General features: G+C 31.9%; 1 protein-coding gene across 9 annotated transcripts in view; it reads right to left on the bottom strand.

Annotated features, from left to right (window-relative positions):
- LOC127719846 (phosphatidylinositol 4,5-bisphosphate 3-kinase catalytic subunit alpha isoform-like) overlaps positions 1 to 24,633 on the bottom strand; it is a 46,431-nt gene that overhangs the window by 5,692 nt on the left and 16,106 nt on the right. For 3 of the 9 annotated variants that reach the window (XM_052226154.1, XM_052226157.1, XM_052226155.1), the window contains exons 2-18: positions 20,744 to 21,125; positions 14,774 to 14,986; positions 13,167 to 13,417; positions 12,344 to 12,461; positions 11,811 to 11,929; positions 11,016 to 11,195; positions 10,462 to 10,597; positions 8,989 to 9,128; positions 8,110 to 8,219; positions 7,355 to 7,601; positions 6,343 to 6,446; positions 5,573 to 5,732; positions 4,767 to 4,882; positions 4,047 to 4,168; positions 2,788 to 2,866; positions 1,115 to 1,282; positions 214 to 331 (exon numbers count right to left, since the gene is read on the bottom strand). In XM_052226154.1, coding sequence (XP_052082114.1) covers positions 214 to 331; positions 1,115 to 1,282; positions 2,788 to 2,866; positions 4,047 to 4,168; positions 4,767 to 4,882; positions 5,573 to 5,732; positions 6,343 to 6,446; positions 7,355 to 7,601; positions 8,110 to 8,219; positions 8,989 to 9,128; positions 10,462 to 10,597; positions 11,016 to 11,195; positions 11,811 to 11,929; positions 12,344 to 12,461; positions 13,167 to 13,417; positions 14,774 to 14,986; positions 20,744 to 21,089 — 2,727 coding nt within the window. In that variant the 5' untranslated portion in view covers positions 21,090 to 21,125. The other 6 variants (XM_052226156.1, XM_052226159.1, XM_052226160.1 and 3 more) reach the window with 6 other exon arrangements.

The raw sequence follows: 24,633 nt of genomic DNA, 5'->3' as shown, positions 1-24,633 counted from the left end.
TTAGTTGGTAACAACTTTCATGGTTGGAGCGAATTGCTATTTTAGGGAAATTAATTTTGTGGTTCTGCCATTTACTCTTATCAATGTAACTGATTTTCATTTTGCTTTCCACAAAGTATTTAAATTATGGTTTCCCTCAATCATAAAGATACACAAAAACCTGGTATTCCAAGTATATTAATGAATCCAAATTGTATGTGCTTTTATATGTACCTGTCCATTTTTCCTGACCATTATATTTCCACTATGTCTGTCTTTAATACCCAATATAAAGGTTGCAACACAGTAACCAGCACATGATCTTGTGAAGTTTGATATAGCTTGTTCTTCTCTGAAAAATAATCATGGAGTTAGATATAGCTTGTTCTTCTCTGAAGAAATAATCATGGAGTTAGATATAGCTTGTTCTTATCTGAAAAGATAATCATGGAGTTAGATATAGCTTGTTCTTTTCTGAAAAAATAATGGTGAAGTTAGATATAGCTTATTCTTCTCTGAAAAAATAATCGTGAAGTAAAATATAGCTTGTTCTCCTTTGAAAAAATAATTGTGAGGTTTATAGATATAGCTTGTTCTTCTCTGAAAAGATAATTGTGAAGTTTATAGATACAGCTTGTTCTTCTCGGAAATAATAATTGCATGAAGTTAGATATAGCTTGCTCTTCTCTGAAGAAATAATGAAATTGACCCACTGAAATTGATATTAGACACATTTACTCACAAAGTTATCATTCCAGGACTTATCACTTTAATTCTGAGTGGACCAGTCCTAGTTTTTACTTCTAAATAACATGTAATTAATGGAGTTATTTTTTTTATGGTCTTTGGTTTGATGTGACAAAGCACTGAACTCATGACCTTCCACAAAGGAAATGAATAAACTAGCAGGAGAAAACCAAGGTGATTGTAAAAGTGCACAACGGTGTAAAACCTTTAACAAACCTACACAAAATTTACGGCACTTTCTACACTCCACACTTTCCAATTTGTACAGAAAATGATGTTTGGCTCTAGATGAATCTATACACAATCTACCGAGTCTTTCGTAGATGAACGTACATTTGGCATACAAAATTTTAAGCCTGGTATCTATGAGTTTATCTATAGTACCTACCTATCTTTGTTATGGTACATTATCCAGTTGTATAATCCTAGAGAATCCATCTGTACTGCTGCACGTATACCATTCTTCTGTTGTATACTCATAATAGTGGAGGAATCTCGTACTATTTCTATTACACCTACATCTTTACCAGTAGATACCACACTGTATGGTATCAACCTGAAATATTCAAATTCTCCTAGCGTTAAATCAAGTCTTATAATCAAGTACTATTTCTTTTACACCTACACCTTTCCAGTAGATACCACACTGTATGGTATATATATTTAATCCTATTTTCAACTTAAGATTTAAAAGTTTACATTTAAAACAAGAGTGCACACGCTGAAATGTCTCGCCTTCTTTACTAATCATTGATATTATGTTGATAATCCTAAATATAAAGCTTTATTACAACTGTCACATAAACTTAACATTAACCAAGTAAACTAAACATTGACCAATGAACCATGAAAATGAGGTCAAGGTCAGATGAACCATGCTAGGCAGGCATGTACAGCTAACAATTCTTCCATACAACAAATAGAGTTGACCTATTGCTTATAGTATAAGAAAAACAGACCAAAACACAAAAACTTAAAACTGAGCAATGAACCTTGAAAATGAGGTCAAGGTCAAATAAAACCTGCGTGACTGCCAAATAGATCATAAAATATTTCCATACACAAAATATAGTTGAACTATTGCATATAATATAAGAAAAACAGACCACAACACAAAAACTTATCTATAACCACTGAACCATGAAAATGAGGTCAAGGTCAGATGACACCTGCCAGTTGGACATGTACACCTTACAGTCCTTCCATACACCAAATATACTAGACCTATTGCTTATAGTATCTGAGATATGGACTTGACCACCAAAACTTAACCTTGTTCATTGATCCATGAAATGAGGTCGAGGTCAAGTGAAAACTGTCTGACGGGCATGAGGACCTTGCAAGGTACGCACATACCAAATATAGTTGAACTATTGCACATAGTATTAGAAAAAAAGACCAAAACTCAAAAACTTAACTTTGACCACTGAACCATGAAAATGAGGTCAAGGTCAGATGACACCTGCCCGCTAGACATGTACACCTTACAATCATTCCATACACCAAATATAGTAGACCTATGGCATACAGTATAAGAAAAACAGACCAATACACAAAAACTTAACTATAACCACTGAACCATGAAAATGAGGTCAAGGTCAGATGACACCTGCCAGTTGGACATGTACACCTTACAGTCCTTCCATACACCGAATATACTAGACCTATTGCTTATAGTATCTGAGATATGGACTTGACCACCAAAACTTAACCTTGTTCACTGATCTATGAAATGAGGTCGAGGTACGCACATACCAAATATAGTTATCCTATTACTTATAATAAGAGAGAATCTAACATTACAAAAAATCTTAACTTTTTTTTCAAGTAGTCACTGAACCATGAAAATGAGGTCAAGGACATTGGACATGTGACTGACGGAAACTTCGTAACATGAGGCATCCATATACAAAGTATGAAGCATCCAGACCTTCCACCTTCTAAAATATAAAGCTTTTAAGAAGTTAGCTAACGCCGCCGGATCACTATCCCTATGTCGAGCTTTCTGCGACAAAAGTCGCAGGCTCGACAAAAATTAACATTATTGCTTATAAAATTTACCTCAGATCTAATCCTTCATTTTTCCATAAAGTGTCCATAATTTTAAATAACTGTACAGTAAGCATGTCCTGCCTTAAATCTGAAAAATATATTTGACAAGGTTAATAACAGGATATTTTATAAAGAAAATAAAAAAAACATGGAACAGGAGAAAACAATATTTCCTGATTAATTACGATTTCAAAGACAATAATGAGAAACTGTTGGATGTTTATCTGGAACTTTTATATATTCCTTAGAAATATACTTGCCCCCATTCAGGCATTGTTGAGGGCCACATAATAACTTGAAGATGTTGAAATATTCATCTATTTTTGAGTTCTTGGACTTAGTTAATTTAATTCTGATATTTCAGTCATTTAACAGTCCCAGCTTCAATATCCAAATCCACTGCTTCTAATTACCAGATCAATCATACCAGATATCTTCTCATTATCTCCATGGGGGATTTCAAGCACAAGAGGACTACGTGCATCTCTTATGCTTGTCACTATTGTTTATAGTCTAATATACATCAGTTAGTATGAGTATTTATGTCCTTAAATGTAATTTTCCTTTCTTTGAATGCAGGTTATAAAGTATTCAGTTAATACAACAAATAAAGTCAGAACAATATCTCTCATGGGGATCAGTACACAAAGATAGCTGGTCTGGATTTTCTATCTATTTTATCCATCTTGATGGACTACAAAATTAGGTAAGTAATTAAATGTAAGTAAAACTTCATTTATCACTTTGCACTTGATTGAATGAGGGGTAAATATTTTATCTGAACTTTTTACCCATTGAGAATGAACAAGGTTAAATTATGATATTACGATGACTAAAACATTTACGTTTATTGTTAAATCTTTACTAACAATGATTCAAAGTGTTAATTTACTATTGCTTTGGATTTCAAGTTAGTAATACTGAATATTTTTCAATAATATACAAATCTGCTTAATAAAAGATAAAAGCCATATTTAAAGGGAAATAATTGTGTTTAAACGTTTTGGCATATTTATATTTTTTGGTTTATCTCCCTTTCACCTGAAGTCATTCTTTTAAATAGGTAAGTTATGATTGAAAAGACAGTAAAATTCTTAGATGTCCAGGAGCCTTCATTGTTTACTAGACAGTTATTTTGTATCATTGAGTTTTCATCTGATTATTATATGTGCAGTTCTTTTCATCACCACCCATTCTTTCATCAGATGGCAAAATCATTAACCTTGTTTACGAGTGATGAATTATAAAAATTAAACTCTTGAACATACCATCTCCATTTTTAAATATAAGTTTGTAGTCTGTGAACCATATATCAGCCATTACATCTGGGTTGCTGAAGACTAGCCACAATGGTTTCTTTTTAGATGTCATTACTGAACAATGGGAAATACTGAAAAAGTGAGAAAAACATAATTGCACTTAGTACATGAGCTCAAATGAGAATTTTAATGATAAATTGAATGCATAACAGATTGTGGAGTGAATGTGTTTGTACAGTTAAAAAGTGTCACATATTTGCATGTAGTCAATTTGAGTTTTGACCTGCCACAATTCTACTTTCTAAAAAAATAATTTATTATTCTATGTCTGTTCAGCAAATCTTTTCCCATAATTTCAGAAAGGGACTATACAGATGTTTTTACATAACTCTAAAAATCTTTGTGTAATAGAATCTGAACTCTTCCAAGACTATAGAATTTTCTTTGATTAATGGAGGATTCCTTTTTACTCTTAGAATTATTGGGATGTGCATAGGAACCTATTTTATGTAAATATTGCCTTTTCAAAAGAATATACTCTGTAATAAAGAATGAGCATCCTCACAGCAGTAAGTCATATGTTGTCATCCTCTAATTTTTGTTATTATTGTGTATTGTTGAGTTGCTGTCTAATTTAAGTATACTGATATCTCTTTTGTTGTTTCATGCAGCTGAAATCAATGAAAGATATTACAATGCATACAAATTCGGCTATAGTTCATGACTTACTCTAGATCCCCTAGTATATGACTGTTATCAAGGGGAGATAAGAAATTTTTCAGTCCATCTTGGTAGTCTGGTTGCTGTAACTGGTTTGCAAGAAACTTCATAATTTCATTAATGTCCTGTAAAGTATGATTAAATAGATTTTAATTAAAAAGTTTATATTGATTATTAGAAACAAACTCAGCCACTATTAGCATGAAACAAAAGCATTATACATAAATTTACATGTACCTTATAAATTTTGCATACTATAATAATCATTTCATACATTCTTGCTATTATTCATTACTTGATCAGCTATCTGAATTATACTTGATAAAATAAAATCTTTAGGAAACAAGACTGCCACTCTTTTCACAAAAAAAATCTTATGATTAAAATTGATCGTAAGTTATACTGAAATGTGTATGACTTACAAGTATTTTTACTCAAGATTTATTGTGAAAAGAGCCGCTGTTTAATTTGTGTAGTTTCATGTAATTTTGAGAGATTCTAAGATATATGGTACAACATGTTGTTATCAAATTTGTCTTGCCTGCTATAGCATTTAAAATAACATTTCCAAACAAATTAGTTTATCTGGTCTTCAAACCTGTTCATTTACATAAATATTCTGAGACTTGTTCCATACTTCTTATATATGGACTTTAATTCTAGAAATATTTGGAATTTATAACTTTTAAATGTAAAAATCTACTGAGAAAATTTTGTTATTCATGTTTTGCTTCATTCTTTTTTAATTCCCTTACACCAAAATGAATTTAATTTTACATATTCCAAATATTTCTATTCTCTCTTTTAACACTCACATCTTTGACTTCATTTTTGATCATATTTGTAAGTTTGGTGAGTTTATCTAGAGCCTCCACTTGTCTGAGTAACATCTTGAGGTTTGATCCACATCCTCGACAAAATGCTTCTAAAACCAACCCAAATCTTAACTGGATTGATGTATTATGAATTTCTGACCTGGTAAAATAAATAAAATATATTTGCATTAGCAAAAAATAATGTGTGGAAATAGTGCTCCTACTGAGGATTCATTATTTATACATGGATTTCCTGGGTATAGGCATACCATAAATTTAAATGTTCAATGAAGCACTATTTATCTATGGACTTGTGCGCAGACTTCGGCAAAACCACAAAATCAAATATCCACAAAAATACAATTTTTCCTCAATCAAAGAAAATTGGTATTTACTAAAATAAACGAATCCCAAGTATCCAGCAATAAAGTGCTATTAGTTCTAGCATAATGTCTGTCCACTCAAGGCAGATAATTTCAAAAGATATTTAATGTCATTTTTCTAGTGGTACAGTTACATTTCAAAAAATTAAAATCTGTTGTATAGTATTGTTTATTATTTATTCGCAACTGTTCTCAGGACTCAGGATGATTGAGAACTTGAAATGTTGTATAGACGTCTGTATACTGTTGAAGACTGAATATTGCCCTCTAAATGTCCTTTTGATTACTTTTGTAGTTGGGTTGTTGTCTTATTGACATTAACTTCACATCTCCTTTCATTCATATCATAAAAATAATTTTCCAAGGATCCAAGTTTCTGAGACTTACTTTAGGTGCCAGAAGAACAGTTGCCCTGTCTTCTGATTTTGCAGAGCTCTCTTCAGGAGAAATCTTGTGATGGGACTGTCCAAATATGGCTCAAATTTCAGGGCCTAAAATAAAAGCGAGGCACATACAGTTATCAAAGACATTTATCTTCAAGTACTAACAAGACTAGGTAACACAAAAAAAATGATTTTCAGAAAAAAAATATGATCCTTGACTCCTTGAAGGATAGCTGACATTAGTTTTAGCATCATCATTCCAGGTCAATACTGATAAAAATCCAAGTTTATTGTTTATATAATCTTTTCTCAAAATTTGATGAGAAAACATATTTCTATGTATCTAAAATAAACTTGTTTTCTGCAATCTAGTCTAGATGCTTTATTGTGAAGTTTTTGTATAACTTCTAAAATGTTGTCTATCTTTTTTTTTTAAAGAAACTAGATTTATTGGATGTTGGTGCAAACATTGTAAAGGCCACCACAATATTTAATGGCAATAATTATTTTTGTATTTTTGTACTTTGTCCAACAATTTCAATAATAAACGCACTAAAAAATGAAATTACAGAACTTATTGACATGAAAGAATGTTTTCATGTAAACAAAAATTGCCAGTAGGTTAGATGACATAGCATAATGCAGCTAAATGATGGACTATGGGATAAAAGCCAAGTACACTGTGCTTGAAGCAAACTGAACTAATTATCTGGAGTGACTTTATGGTAAACAATTAGTTCAACTACCTTGCAGGCCTGTTCTCAGGATGTCTCTGAGGTGGGTTATTTGTGGTCAAGACACTCTGACTACCCCTGAATATGGGTATGCCTTGGTTCAATTAAATAAACATTATATGTTCACTTGATTGTACTGAGATGAATCAAAAATCACACGATGAAACCGTAGTAGTTAATACACTTAAATAATAATATCTATCATGCAATTGGTCATTTTAGTGTATAAATAGTATCCCTCTTGAGAAAATGCAAATAAAGTATGAAAAATTAACAACCAACCTGCACTAACTGTAACATATACTGTTGTAATTTATCATCAGAAAATCCATGGTCCAGACAGGTAACAGCATACTGTCGAACACATAGATCTGGGTAAGAACAATCGAGTAATTCCATGGCAAACTCGGGCATCAATCTAGGCCAACGCCGTAACAACATGTATAGCTGAGCTACATACTCCCGCTCATTCCATTTTACTGACTGCAGTAGTTTAGGTAAAGATTGAGGAACTTGGATACAGTATTCTCTGTTTAAATCAAAATTTTAAATTTATAGTTAGTTTTATTTAGCATGAAAATTATATGTTACTTTTTTTTCAATATCTATATTAAATAGACTATTTTCATATTATTGACTTTTGACTCTGAAGTATATAATTTTTTGACAAGTTATCTACTCTCTGGTAGGACATTCTGGAACTCTGTCAAGTAAGAGCAACTAAAAGAAGTAAAATCAAGCTTACAATCAGTGCAATTTGTAGAGAAATTCAATGTTTCCGATGATTTTGTATAGAAAACCTAATACAGTTAATTTGTTCCTCTTATAATGAGTGTTGGTAGGTAGGCTGGGAAGTTTCTATTTTTGGACATGGATTGTATTGTAACAATCATGAAAAATTTATTACTGTTTTATTTCTTTGTATGAAAATACTTTAAAATTATTTCAGTTCTGTCTAGTTACTTATTTTTTTTTCAAACATGTTAATTAATTAACTATAGATAAATTTCAATTACGTAGGGTTTTTAAGCTTCTACCTTAATTTCCATAGAATATCTTTTTCTTGTTCTGATATTTCAGATAATGGATCTCTACTAGTAATGTCATCCACCATGGCTCGCTCTTTTGTTTGTATTTGTGGTGTGTCCTAAAAAAAGTATAACTAATTCATCACTGCATAATGATAAGGTCACCTTTCAATGTTAAATTTCATTGATTTTATTCTAAAAAATAAACAAGTTACAATGATCACAAAAATGAAGTGTACTAAAAAACTACAATATTTTCAAAATACAAAATTGTGTGTACATGTATATATAGATTCAAACCACTGCATAGAGTGTGATAAGATAAGTTTTTCCCTGAGACATATTTCAAATTTTCAAATTTAACAGACCGTAGTCTAGAAATATTGTATTGTATGATTGATTATTTGTTGATGTTTAATGCTACTTTCAGCACTATTGCCTTGGCTATATCATGGGGGTCAGTTTTTATTGGTGGAGGAAGCCTAATTGCCTGGAGAGAACCACTGACCTTCAGCAGGAAGACTGACAGTCCTTGTAAAATAAGAATGGAGTTGAACCCACCTGCAACATGTAGGGGTTCAAACTCACAACCTCAGTGTTGATAGGCTAGTGATACAGCAGACCACTCAGCCACCATAAATATTATTTTGTAGGAGATAAGGTGGTGGAATCTGTTTCTCTAATAAAACGATGTGTCAGCAACATTTATCTTTCTTTCCCAATGATCTGCAAACTTATCATGTTGTATCTATTCAACTTCATCAGGCATGGTCATTGAGGATAGTCAAATCACAGGAAAGCAAGAAAACAAATATGTGGTCATAATCAAATTTTGGCCAATGAAAAACTGATGAATCAACTGTTAGGGGAAATTTTAAATCAACTAACCAGATAAATGAGGGGTGATTCTTTGCCGATGGCATATTGAGCTAAATCTTCTATCTGTTTCTCTGGAGGATATGATACAGGATGACTTAGTCTGTCAAACTCTATCTCTAAACATGGGGTTTCTTGGTCTGGATTGGAACCTAAAAGTAAACAAATCATTTATGGAAATGTACAATTTTGAATGAAATGACCAGTAAGAAAACCAGGAAGCAATTAAAAAATGTATATATTAATTATGAATGACTTCCAATAAAAACATAAACTGTAGATTCCTTTTTTTTTTTGGTTGATACTAATTTTATAAATTGATGAAAAACTGTTTGACCTTGATACCTCATTTCATGGTTTGGACATATCTGTAAATAAACCTATTAGAAATATGTATTTTGATGAACACTTCAATTCATTGTCCACCTAAATCCATGAAAATGTAAACCTTGCAAATAATAATGACTCCACAGTATTTAGGTAGAATGTAAACATATAAATCTCTATGATCCATATTGTTAGCGATGTCAAAGATTGTAAGTCTTTTCTATTACCACCATTTTCAATATTGTACAGATTTCATTCAACATAAAAAAATTATCCTGGAGCTTTAGATTCAGCAGCAACAGTCATGAAATGAAACAAATGAAACATATTTTTAATTATAAATAAAACTGAGATACATACATAAGTGAATCTACTTGTATGGTAGATTAATTTATAACAAAAAGGTCCATGTAAATATGCCTTGCATGACACTTTTATTGTTTATTTATATGTGCTGTACATATGTTGGAAATAGAACATTTTTGTTTTATCCTTTTAAATTTTAAAGTTAAGGCAAAACTCCATATATATTTGGAGGTGCTCCTAATTAAAGGAGGCTGATACTAAGAAGAAGTTATTGACCCAACTATCTCATTAGCAGTAATTTGAAGGATACTATTCCACTGTACACTGCTGGAATATGATTAGGATATTTAAGTATTCAATTTAGCTTCAGGAGCATATTCATGGGCTGGCTAAGCGGACCCAATCTTACGGTAAATGTTTTGTTCTTTCAGTAGAATATTCCGATATTTGACTGCCCTTCAACCTTTTTTGTCAATGGGCTCATCTGGCCTTCCCTTCCGTTCTTCCATATTTATAATCCTGGATCTAACAATAAGCTTGAAAAATCCAATGTGACTTAATGTAAATTGTTGTAAAGATAAATTACTGACAAGAGGTGGCATTCAAAATATTCTGCTTTTCTTTATTTACTATCCTATGAACTGATATAATGTTAATCTATGAATGTCCACATATGTATGAATATACTCACTGGATGTTTAACAACCAAACATCAATCAATCTATCATCCCAAATATCAATCTATCAAATTTTCTTATTACAGAGTTAACAAAGAAAGCTATAAATTTCTTAATGAATATGATATACAAAATACAACAGTGGTTTCGTATCAATTTCTTATAGTTTCTTTACCTGGTAGACCAACATAGTTCAACAGGTCATCCATTCCCTGAGGTAACGGCCATAGATTCAAGCTAACTTTTTCATTCATAAGTCTATCATTGAAATCAAATAGCTGCAGATTTGCCCATCCTAAAGATAAGGGTTCCTGAAAAGTTAAATACATATATTACTTTATTAGGCTTCGCCAATGTTGCGAATTTTAATTTCATCTTGCAACAAAATATGGCTGCTGGTGATAGTTCTGGCACCACTATTTTCCCTATCAAAATTTTCATATTTCACTGTGACAGTAATAAAATTGATATCAGAGACAATTTCATGAAACTAAACAATCAGTAGACAGGAAATAGATTGAAAATTTACATATTAGCATTCATTTCATTACAAACAGTACTAATTTTGATTTTCCTGGAATTCAATAAAATCAGGTGAATCTCTATTTAGTTTTTCAAACCCAGTGTTATATGTTTCTTAGGCCTAAATGTGGTTGAAATCCAGAACTCTAAATTTTTATCGTATTTAGGATGCAAATGTGAACACTAAACAAGAGAAAGGAAACCTACCCTCCTTTTCTTGGATGTATAGCATATAGATAAACAGAGTTTAGCACTTCTAGGTAAATCCTGTATGTACAAAAACTCTAACCATTCATGCCACTGGGGATTGTTTGAGTCAACCAATTTTGTATCTTGGAATTCACACAAAGCTTCTGTTCCATGGTAAATTCCTGCTTTAACATATATCTAAAACCAAGATATAAGAAGTTAATAGTGAGAAAATTATGTTAAAACCTTTTTTCAAAACTTGACTTAATTGGTAAGCTTCATGTTAAAGTTGTATGCTAATTAATAAAGAATATGTTTTTTTATTCAAATTATAAATGCAGGAATTTTTTTTTGAGTATTCCTAAAAATAAACTTTTCAGAATACTGTAAATTTATAATGTTTGCAAAGTTTTTATTGTTGCAAAAATTGAGACATGATGGGTTTTGCACAAATAAACACTGGCATTTTAAATTTAAACACATTAGTTGCTTGTAGTGCGTCCTGAATTTACAATAAATAAGCTCACATTTTTATCCATAGTTCAACAATTGCGATACATGTAATAAATACAAGCAAAGATGTCTGAATTCACAGTATAAAATAATCATAAATAAAAGGTGAAATCTTCCTACAGTGTGATTAAATGACTTGCAACAAGTAGAAGTTGATTGGACTTCAACTTCATCAAAAACTACCTTGACCAAATACTTTCTGAAGCGGGACAAACGGACAAACGTACAGACCAGAAAACATAATGTCCCTACTACTATCGTAGGTGGGGCATAAAAAATCTTCTATTAAATGTAATCTACCTTTCCAAGTTCTTTTACATTGACATAAGTGGCACATAATATTTTTATTCTCAGTTTGGCATGAATTTCCCACAGGGATAGTGTCTTTTGTTGGTTGATTTCTGTCAATAACTGCATACCTGTAAACAAAATAAAATTAAATGTTAATAGTTGAATTTGGTATTGGTTAAAGTTTCTAGAGAAATAAAACCCACAAAATTACAATTTGTTTTTTAGTGATAGAGAAATAGAATATTTTTGTAAGTTGAGATTGGCCATTAAATGATTTTGTTCTTGAGAAAAAGAAAATTTCTGAAGTAAAAACAAGAAAAGACGAACCAAAATTGATGCAATGAAATTAATCCAAAGTATTCATGATATATTGTTTGAAAGAAGGACCAGTAAATCTAATTACAGGTCAACATGTCATGCTGCAAGAGACTTCCATCTTGGTCCATATTATCTGTATACAAAAATGCCCACACATAAAAGTTTATGAATCAAAATCTTATTGGCTGTTTATAGCAAACTTCATACGTTAAATTGGTACTTACCTTTCTGTGTATATGATGGTGTTATAAATACATTAGGTGATATCGCTGCATATAAACTTTCCTTTGTTAATAACATAAACTGTGGTATATTATCTCTTGCTATACATTCTCTCACATACTGAAATATATCATATAAATGTTTGAATTACAGTTTGATTAGGCAAAACAAAAATATAGTTCTGTTTCCTGGCTTCCTTCCTGCCCTAATTTTTCATGCCAAATCTTACACATTTTATGAAATTTTTTGGTTATGCATCTTTAAAATCCAGAAAATTTCCCTAGATAGTCTATAATATACAGTGCATTTAAAAATTCTGTATCATATTTCATATTTTTTCATCCATTATTATTGCATGAAGTGACATTTTCCATTTTTTTATCTTGTCAAAAATTCACTTCAAATTTAAGAATATGTCCATTATAATACATGACACTAACCTTATACTGACTTACTGGATGCTCCTCTAATAAGAACTGATCACATTACACTAACCTTATGCTGACTTAGCGGAAGCTCTTCTCATAAGAACTGATCACATGACACTTACCTTATACTGACTTAACGGATTCTCCTCTAATAAGAACTGATCACATGACACTAACCTTATACTGACTTAACGGATTCTCCTCTAATAAGAACTGATCACATGACACTAACCTTATACTGACTTAATGGATGCTCCTCTAATAAGAACTGATCACATGACACTAACCTTATACTGACTTAATGGATGCTCCTCTAATTAGAACTGATCACATGACACTAACCTTATACTGACTTAATGGATGCTCCTCTAATAAGAACTGATCACATGACACTAACCTTATACTGACTTAATGGATGCTCCTCTAATAAGAACTGATCACAACCACACACTTTAAGTGCATAAGTGTCACTATATTCTTCTATACAACGTTCAGCGTGTTCCTTAGAAATTCCCATCATTCTGCTTCTCCGCCGTATTGTTCCCGCAATAACATCAATTGGATAAGAGTCATGTGAAACTTTTACACTAAATTTACTACGACTATTGTCTTCTGATACAACCCAAACACACGCTACTACATCATTTTCTGAAATTTATGTAAGTGCATACATGTTTAATGAGAACATGCATAGATGATCATACATTTATTCAAATTAGACTCAAAAGTAAGAACTGTATGTAAAGTCGTTACATGAACCTCATTTTACGAGATCATTTAAGTTTTGTAAATAAATTTACTAATTTTTGCATAAGTAATTTTTTGCCTTAAGATGTAACAAACAACAAATAAGCAAGACATACAAAATGCATGCCACTGATAAACATGAAAGTCTTGTTTGGTTCATACCATGTTAAAGTACAGTACATGCTAGTTACCATCAATAACAATTTTTGTTTCCTCTTTTATATTTGACTCATTCCGATATGCCTGTTGTATACCTGAGGTACAAAAATAAACTGTTGACACAGAGATATGTCTCGCCAGATAGTTATTTTGATAGTATAAATTGTAAATGTTGAAATTAAAATGGCAATACTTTAACATGCACACTATACAAAACATTCAAGTCAATGAACCATGATTGAGTTGCACAGCCCACTAATCTCCCTGGAAAAGAGAATTCAAATGCTCAAACAACTGCATAACAAATATTGACTTACCATAAGTCGTTCCTTTATACCAACCTTTTCAGTAAACTTTGCAAAAGATCAGTCAATAGACCCATGACCGAGGGGGCAAGGCCAAATAATCCCCATGGAAATGAGTTGTGCCAAATGCTAATACAACTAAATGCCAAATATCATTGGCCTACAACTAGTCATGCTAGTGGTTCCCTTAAACTGACCAATTCACAAATTTATTACATTGTTGACTCCTCTGCATACAGCAAGCCTAAGTCTTGCCTTCTTTACCTCATAGAGGCGAGACAACAATGTATTTGTTTTGAATTAAAAAGGTTAACGGTAGACAGGAAACCTTAGACAATTCTTGCAAAAATCAAATTTGGTTACGGCTCTTCAATAGAAAAAGTTTGTGTATAACAATTGTGTATTAGCATTCTAAATGTATTTATTTCTTAAATATTAAACCGAATGTCATACAGATACTTTCTTATTTTGGTGCAAATTTTTGTTCTTCTTCATTTATTAATGATTATAACAAGGCTTGTGTTATTCGTCTTAAGGAATGTTTTTTGGGTTTCAGGGGTTTTAGAGTTTCACCATACAGCTTAGATTTGTTGAAGACCACCAGGTGACTTTCAGACTTTGACTTTATTCTACTCTTATTTTCTTACATCTTGTCACTCCACCTACAAATATGCTTCATCTTTCTATTGTCCCACTGACAATTACTGAACTTCTTTTTTATAATATGCTTTCAAAATATAAACACAAAATTTTTTTAAAAAATGCTTAGAAAGTGAAATACCTAAATACTTACTCATTTCTTTAATTTTTGTCTGTAAATGTGATGGTAAAATGGGTGATGATTCTATATCTGGTGGGTAGGCATATAAGGCCTCGCTTGCCTTACCCCGTCGCTGACGCTCTTCTATTGCATTCTTACAAATATCTAAAATATTCCTCCGGAATGTCATCACTTCTAAGTCTTTCATTTCATTAAATTCATTTATAGAAACACCTATGGTTACACCTGTTGGTAAATAAACTAAAGCGGTTAGCAATTTACTCTGAATATAAAAGAAAGATACATGTACAACACCTCAAATAACTTATTAAAACATATTTTTGCAGAACATTTGAAAATTTAATGACAAAAGTGACTTGTGTATTGTATTTGTCAGTGTTCTGTTCCTATGACAACACAGAGGTTGTGTGTTTGAAACCGCGATCATGGCAAGGTGGATTCCACTCCGTCTCAATGGACTAGTATGGTAATTTTTCTGCCAAAGTTTGATGGTTCACTTCAGGGACTCCAGCATCCTCCACCAATATAATAAAATAGACAAGAGTGCTGAAAATGGTGTTAAACATCAACAATCAATCAAAGATAGAACGAAATTACCGGTAGTCCTTTAGAATCTGAATTAGCTAATTATAGATTATATGGCTGTGTATTGCCATTAATTTAACCTTTGACATTCAAATGTCACCTCTTTAAACAGGTCGGGAACGCTTCCGTGTATGGGTATGCATAAATTAGTATACTATAATGTCCTCGCAAATTATATAATTGTTTATTTAAGTATGACGCGTTTTTCTTTACCTGGGTTTTTGACCAATCCAATAAATGGGTAACAATGCATGATGGACTACTACGTGTTTACCATCAACTGAGAACATGTGTTAGTTACTGTATTACACCACATTTTTTTCATGCATTGCAGGATAAACAATTTTGTTTTGTTTTTCAACTTTTTATCCACATTTATAGTTCGTGATATAAAGTATTCTTTCCATGCTCAGATTCGAATAGTTGTTTCTATGTGAAGAAATGAGTGCTTGAATTACCCAAAATATAGCCATTAATATTACTGATGATTAAACGAAGATTTCAGATATTCGTCCACAAGCTTAAGACAGCAACAAAACAACAGTGAAAAACTCAATTACCCATAAGATGAACTTTGAATTCACTGAGTTAGTTAAAAAACAATAAAATGCTTCGCTGGGCGCAGCTTGATACGACCGCAGAGGTCGAACCCTGAACAGTTGGGGCAAGTATGGACACAACATTCAAGCTTGATACAGCTCTGAATTTGGATTGTGATTAAATATTTGACACAGCATAGGTTTCTGACACAGAAAGAATGTGGTCTTAGAACTTCAATTTTTTTAATTTACCTATTATGGTCCAATGTCCAAAATCAAAATACATGGTTAGATTCAGCATATCAAAGAACCCCATATATTCAATTTTTGTTGAAATCAAACAAAGTTTAATTTTGGACCCCAACTTGGACAAACTTGAAAACTGGTCCCATAATCAAAAATCTAAACATGTGTTAGATTCAGCATATCAAAGTACCCGAAGAATTCAATTTTTGTTAAAATCAAACTAAGTTTAATTTTGGACCCTTTGGACCTTAATGTAGACAAATTTAAAAAACGGGACCCTAAATTAAAAATCTAAAAACACAGTTAGATTTGGCATATCAAAGAACCCCAATAATTCAATTTTTGATGAAATCAAACAAAGTTTAATTTTGGACCCTTTTGACCTCAATATGAACCAATCTGATAGCGGGCCCACAAATAAAAAATCTAAATACATGGTAAGATTCAGCATATCAAAGAACCCCATATATTCAATTTTTGTTGAAATCAAACAAAGTTTAATTTTGGACCCCAATTTGGACCATCTTGAAAACTGGGCCAAAAATCTAAAATCTAAATACATGTTTAGATTCAGCATATCAAAGAACCCCATATATTCAATTTTTGTTGAAATCAAACAAAGTTTAATTTTGGACCCCAACTTGGACCAACTTGAAAACTGGTCCCATAATCAAAAATCTAAACACATGTTTAGATTCAGCATATCAAAGAACCCCAAAAATTCAATTTTTGTTAAAATCAAACTAAGTTTAATTTTGGACCCTTTGGACCTTAATGTAGAGCAATTTAAAAAACAGGACCCAAAATTAAAAATCTAAATACACGGTTAGATTTGGCATATCAAAGAACCCCAATAATTCAATTTTTGATGAAATCAAACAAAGTTTAATTTTGGACCCTTTTGACCTCAATATGAACCAATTTGATAGCGGGCCCACAAATAAAAAATCTAAATACATGGTAAGATTCAGCATATCAAAGAACCCCATATATTCAATTTTTGTTGAAATCAAACAAAGTTTAATTTTGGACCCCAATTTGGACCAACTTGAAAACTGGGCCAAAAATCTAAAATCTAAATACATGGTAAGATTCAGCATATCAAAGAACCCCATATATTCAATTTTTGTTGAAATCAAACAAAGTTTAATTTTGGACCCCAACTTGGACCAACTTGAAAACTGGGCCCATAATCAAAAATCTAAACACATGTTTAGATTCAGCATATCAAAGAACCCTAAGAATTCAATTTTTGTTAAAATCAAACTAAGTTTAATTTTGGACCCTTTAGACCTTAATGTAGACAAATTTAAAAAACGGGACCCAAAATTAAAAATCTAAATACACGGTTAGATTCGGCATATCAAAGAACCCCAATAATTCAATTTTTGATGAAATCAAACAAAGTTTAATTTTGGACCCTTTGGACCTCAATGTGGACCAATTTAAAAACGGGGCCCAAAATCCAAAAACTTAATACACGGTTAGATTCAGCATATTAAAGAACCCCAAGAATTCAAGAATAAAACCCCATTGAAATTGATCAAGAAATAAGCAATTTATACGAAGTATCTTCTTTTGCACAATACTGTGCAATTGAATATTTCTTGCTATTGCGCAATACTGTACAATTGACAATTTCTTGCTATTGCGCAATATTGTGCTATTGGATATTTCTTGCTATTGCGCAATACTGTTAAATTGAAGATTTCTTGCTATTGCGCAATACTGTGCAATTGAAGATTTCTTGCTATTGTGCAATACTGTGCAATTGAAAATTTCTTGCTATTTCACAATACTTATTATATAATAATTTACACATCCTGTTTGGTGTGTATCTCCTACCATATCATTATTATTTGCTTTTAAATATAAATCAGAAATAACCAACTTAAAATGGAAAATTTTAAAAGAAAAAAAAAAGGAAAAAAAGAAAAAAAAAAAAAAAAAAAATCCCCCCCCCCAAATTTTTTGAACCCCCTTATGATTCATCACCCCCAAACTCAATCCCAGCCTTCCCTTTGTGGTATGGTACCTTGCAGTACAATTTCAGAGAGATCCATACACTTGAACACAAGTTATTGTCTGTAAACTAGAAAAATGCTTATTTTTGGCCCCTTTTTGGCCCCCAATTCCTAAACGTTTCGGGCAATTACCCCCAAACTCAATTCCAGCTTTCCCTTTGTGATATGGAACCTTGTAGTACAATTTCAGAAATATCCAAACACTTACACACAAGTTATTGTCATGAAACTAGAAAAATGCTTGTTTTTTGCCCCTTTTTTGGCCCCTAATTCCTAAAATTTTGAGGCAATTACCCCCAAAATCAATTACAGCCTTCCCTTTGTGATATGGAACCTTGTGGTACAATGTCAGAGAGATCCATACACTTACACACAAGTTATTGTCTGAAAGTTACAAAAATGCTTATTTTTGGCCCCTTTTTGGCCCCTAATTCCTTAACCTTTGGTACCATAACCCCCAAAATCAATCCCAACCTTCCTTTTGTGGTATTGAACCTTATGGTGAAATTTCATGGAGATCCATTCACTTAAACTAAAGTTAGAGTGCGAAAACCAATGTGTCTTCGGACGACGCCGGACGACGCCGGACGACGACGACGACGACGACGACAACGACGACGACGACGACGACGCCAACGTCATACCAATATGCGACCAAAAAATTTTTAATTTTTGCGGTCGTATAAAAATAAGAGATCCTGGAATTTTGAGTGGGTTCGCAAAAAAGGGGAAGAATTAATGTGTGTCAAATATCGGTTGGGGTCACTAAAATGTCCCAGCTTTTCACATAATTGATGTAATGATATTGTACCTACTTTTATGATTACAAAAGTCATTTAAATCGAGGAAGTGTATGTATTTATTACTTTGTCTCTAAGAGACAGACACAAATACCTTTCAGAAAGATTGGTTTTCCATTATCTTGAAAAGAGATATTTACTATAGAATTCCATGAAATATTTTAACCCTAAACCAAATATGAGTTACACAATGGCCTTATTTGATAACAATTCTAAGAAAGATTCATCAAATCATGATAAGTGGTTTAGGAGGAGTTGTGGATACAATATGGGTACCCCATATGAAGCAATTGCAAAGTTCATGTTTAAGAAATAGAAACTCCAAAAAAATTTTTGACCAAAAACAAAATATGAAGTGCAAAATGGCATTGTATGGTAAGGAATATGAGGTTTAATTTCCTTATGATAAGTGATTAAGGAGGTTGGAGTTGTGGATACAAAAGTGAAACATATCGTACAGGAAGAACGAACTGACAGACAAACGGACTATAAGACGGATGGACAGCCGGACATACGGACTCCCATCACTACATACCTCCGCTTTACCATGAATGTGGGGGTAGAAATATAAATAGATGATCTAGTGATCAAAGATACACCCGCTTGCAAAACTATTTTATGGAACAAAAATTAAAGTTGAATGAATTTTGGCTTGTAATCTATTTTTCATCTTAATTTATTCTAAAAAGATTTTTATTAAAAGACATTATTTTTTCCTATGGGTCAAATAAGATATTTATTCTTTAGAATTCTTAATTTCATAATACTTTATTTTCCCATAATATGTATTTAAATTGATAACAACTCAAAATCCATAATGGCTCATTTCGTTCAGAATGGCGCAGCTCATTCATAACGGCCAGGTGTAAGTCTGTAATGGACTGGTTCCGCTTTTATTGATAAAGGTATTTTGGGATAAAATTGGCAACAGACGACTTCATCAACGGATGAAAGTGTACAAAATATGTTAAGCTATTTAACGTCACCACTTTTAATAACACAATTTTTTTGTGTTTTTCCAAGCAGCAGTGTTTTTTAATGGCATTATACAGGATACAAAAAAAATCCAAGAGCATATATATATTGTATAGAGAGGCATGTAACCCATTCCTTCAAATGGCTTTGACAGGTTTCAAAGAGCTCAAATGATTTTTATACTGGACATTGGTCATTTCATTGGAAATTTCATTATTTCACGTTAAATTAATGCACAGGTACAATGCATAACAATGGACAAAACCTGTTCAACAACTTTTACAAGGCGAAAAAGAAAGTCAATTTGTGTAACCAATAAACAATATTCTTTTAATCTGAGCATGCAAATTGAAGGTTATGTTATATATTTTACATTTAATTTATTGGCTGAACAAAAATATTTATCATGAGAGTCCAAGACACTATATAAGTTGACAGTTTTCCCACTAATTCCACTTGTTTTAAGTGGTAGTAAACTCGTAGTAGCCCACAATGCATTGCTGTTCATTGAGTCGATTGGTCAGTTTTTCAAAGCCACATGTACCTTCTATTTGGGAAATTACTATGCAAATACATACTGACGTGAGGAAATCTAGAGTTCCTGACCTGTTAAAGGTACACATTGACGTGAGGAAATCTAGAGTTCCTGACCTGTTAAAGGAACACATAACTGTTCTTTATATAAGTTTACATGTTTCTTTTACACTGCAATACTTATTTCATTGTTTCATTGTTTTTCTTGTAATTAGACCATAGCCATACTTATCAAGTTCTTAAGGATGTTTTTAAGTTAAAAAAAAAAAAAATTCATACCTATTTCAAAATTTAACATTTTCTCCTCTCTGTTTCCCACTGGTTCAACAATTTTCAGAATAGGTTGAAACAAGCGTAAATCACAAAATCGTCTTGTTTCGTCATAAAACTCCTCTTTCCGTGCATCTTGGGTAATGCTCACAAATATGTATGATGCAGGTTCTAATAGTCTTTCATAAAGAGGATAAAGTTTTGCCTTTACCCAAAGATCTGCTTTAATCCTTTCAAGTGTTTCATCACGGCTCACATCCACCTGAATGATGATCCCCGTTGGCAATAAACAGTCCACCTGAATAGTTGAGGGCATCAAATGATGACCCCATAGTTCTCCCGAACTGGGAGGCATCTTTATATCTTTATTTCTTTATATGTAGTTGTTAAACTGAAAAACAAAACAGTTTAATATCACAGTCTTTTATTACTTTTACAAGTTTATAATTGATGTTCCTATCTCCTGTTTAATACAAATATCTCAAGGTAACGAATACAATTTTCTGTTTTTTTCCCCATTGAGTGAATTCTTAACAGACCAAGTTTCTGCTTCCTGGTTAAGTTTTGAAAAACTCCTTCAACTCCTCAAGGGTAAAGCTTGTGTAAATAATATTTCTTAAAATAATTTGAAAACCAAGGACAACTATCTATAAATATACGTGTAATTATAACAAAAATAAATAAACATTAATGAATCAAGAGAAAAGACTTGATTTAAAAGATTCAATGAAAAAAAAAAACATTCAAATATATATGTCAACAATGTTGTAATTATAGCATGATATCTTTGAATCAAAATATATTAGAAGTAAAAATATTACTTAATAAACAATTTCTAAGACAAGGACGATAATCATTGTTACATAAAAGTGTTTCAATGTTACAGACTAATTAACAGTAGCAATCAATGCACTTGTCATAAAAATAATACTCACATATTCAATATAAATAGATATTTTATTATGAAGACTTAGCTTTTGAAAACCGCTAAGTAATGAATGAAAAACTTGTATTGTTTACATTCAAAAGAATAACAACAGACTGAGTTTAAATTATGTGCTACCTGCATTTAAGATGTATACTACATAATTTATGTGAAATAATTATCTAAGTCTGAGAATTTAATCACTAAAACATGCCCAAGGGGCAAGGTAAACTATAGACTTAAAAATATTCCATAAGTTCTGCCAAAACTAGGACACTTCTTCCAAATTTCCAACAGTAAGAGTACAGATATTTGTTTGTCCACATTTTAAGAATGACAAACACTTTAAGAGGAGTTACACTTCATTTAATATTAACCCAGACAGCCTTGTGGTTAAAACTAAAGGCCATCTGGTACAATCAGAATAAATAAACAACATGTTTTCAAATTGACAAATATAAATGTGGTCAAAGATTGCAGATATGAAGGAAAGGTAAATGTCCTCCTGACTTCACACGAACTTTTTAAGTCAAATAATTTCACCACTAACAGATATTTTCCAAATCATGTTTTCTGTTTATATCACTCCTTTTTCCTGAAAATGGGGTAAATCAAAATTGAAAAGAATTTTATTAACTAGATCACAGCAATATATATATATATCCTGTTCTTTTAAAAGTACAAAATGGAGAATAAAAGTTTCCATTTTTAAAATTAAGGTAAAATAATTGTCACTTTCTCATAAAGTTAAAACACTTTTCAACTCACATATTAGTTTTCAAAGTTCTGATCTGTTTAGCAGTTTTCCCTTAACTTTACCCATGGCCACCATCCGCTGGATAATACCATTTCACAACAAATTTAATTGTACTACCATGCTTTTATTTCAAAGAACACTCCTGAAACCATTCCAATAATCAATTAAACATTTCTGAGAAATAAGACTGGTTTAATTTACTGTTCATTTTAAATCTTACAGGAAAACATCTGATTTATCATGTTTATTTCAACATTTTTTAATGGGAGTGTCAATAGTGAAGCAGGAAGTGCTGATCCTTGCCGAGCACATTACTTTAACCCCCTCCCCCCAAAACAGCTCCAGCAATTTTAAATCATTGTATAAAAGTGTGCACATTGAAGCCATATTCAAAATATCTAAAGAAATTTCAATCTTTAGTTATGAATTTTATTTCAGGAGAACTTAAAATCAATTTGATCTCTAATTGGTCAGATATTTTATGAAAAGCTACAGATTCTTCCAGGATATATGTCAAATGTATGTTCGGCTTACCAGTTTTTATTTACACTACTGTGGATTCATTTATTTTCATGAATAGCAATTTTCGTGGATTGAGGAAAAATCGAATTTTCATGAATATATATATAATTTTTTGTCAAATAGATATAAGAAGATGTGGTATGAGTGCCAATGAGACAACTCTCCATAAATTTCCAAACAATTTATAAAAGTCAACCATTATAGGTCAAAGTACGGTCTTCAACATGGAGCCTTGGCTCACACCGAACAGCAAGCTATAAAAGGCCCCAAAAATGACTAGTGTAAAACCATTCAAAGTCTGCAATCACACCTATAGAAAATGTGTACTTTGTTCAACATTTAAATGTGTGGTTCACCTTTACCTATGAAGACCATGAAATTTTGTATCCCACGAATAATAATGAATCCACAATATTTTTCTCTCTTGACCCTCAATAGTACAGGTCAAACCACATTTTTTGTGTCAGCACGAATCTGACAATAAAGCACTTTTCTAAAGTTATTTTTGTTTGTCTTCATTTACCAGGTGTAAAGTGGTTTGTCCTAGGTACACAAAAGCCACATTCTGACATTAAAATGACACATTGAAACCTACAGCAATTCTTCAAATTTAATATATTTGAATTTTTCTGATAAATCACATCTTGTATACACATAAAGCATTTCTATAATGACCTTTCTTGTTTATTTAACCTTGCATGCCACGAAAGTGTTTGATATGTATCTCTATGAAATATGAGAATGAACTAAACTAAAAAGAATATTATTTTTACTCCTTTTAAATTGTTTGGATCTCATAAAGACTAATGATATCACTTCTGGTTATTACTGCATGTAGATTTATGCAAAGAATAATAATTAATGAATTTACCATTTTTGACAAACAAGAGTGCACACGCTGAAATGTCTCGCCTTCTTTACTGACCATTGATTTTATGTTGATAGTCCTAAATATAAAGCTTTACTAAAAGTATCACATAAACTTAACCGGAAATACATGTACACCTTACAATCATTCAATACACCAAATATAGTTGACCTATTGCTTATAGCTTCTAAGAAACAGACTTAAACAGGAAAACTAAACATTGACCAATGAACAATGAAAATAAGGTCAAGGTCAGATGAACCATGCCAGAAAAACATGTATACCTTACAATCAATCTATGCATTAAATATAGTTGAACTATTGCTTATAGTATCTAAGAAACAAACTTAACCATGAAAACTTTACATTGACCAATGAACCATGAAAATGAGGTCAAGGTCAGATGATACCTGCCAGACAGACATATACACCTTACAATCATTCCATACAACAAATATAGTTGACCTATTGGTTATAGTTTAAGAAAAACAGACCAAAACACAATAAAATGCTCCGCTGGGGCGCAGCTTGATACGACCTCAGAGGTCAAACCCTGAACAGTTGGGGCAAGTATGGACACAACATTCAAGCTTGATACAGCACTGAATTTGGATTGTAATTAAATATTTGACACAGCATAGGTTTCTGACACAGAATGAAAGTGGTCTAAGAACTTATAATTTTTTAATTTACCTATTCATACATGTGATGGACTGTGAAACTCAGATCAGGAGATTAGGACTCAGATCAGGAGGTTTTTAATCGACATAAATTTGTCGTAAATGTAACCGTGTGCTGTAAAAATGGTCTTTTAAAGTGTGTTTTCT

The sequence above is a fragment of the Mytilus californianus genome, unplaced genomic scaffold, assembly GCF_021869535.1.
Source record: "Mytilus californianus isolate M0D057914Y unplaced genomic scaffold, xbMytCali1.0.p SCAF_11, whole genome shotgun sequence".
Taxonomy (NCBI): domain Eukaryota; kingdom Metazoa; phylum Mollusca; class Bivalvia; order Mytilida; family Mytilidae; genus Mytilus; species Mytilus californianus.
Note: the sequence above shows the minus strand (reverse complement) of the source record. Positions and strands in the feature narration are given on the sequence as shown.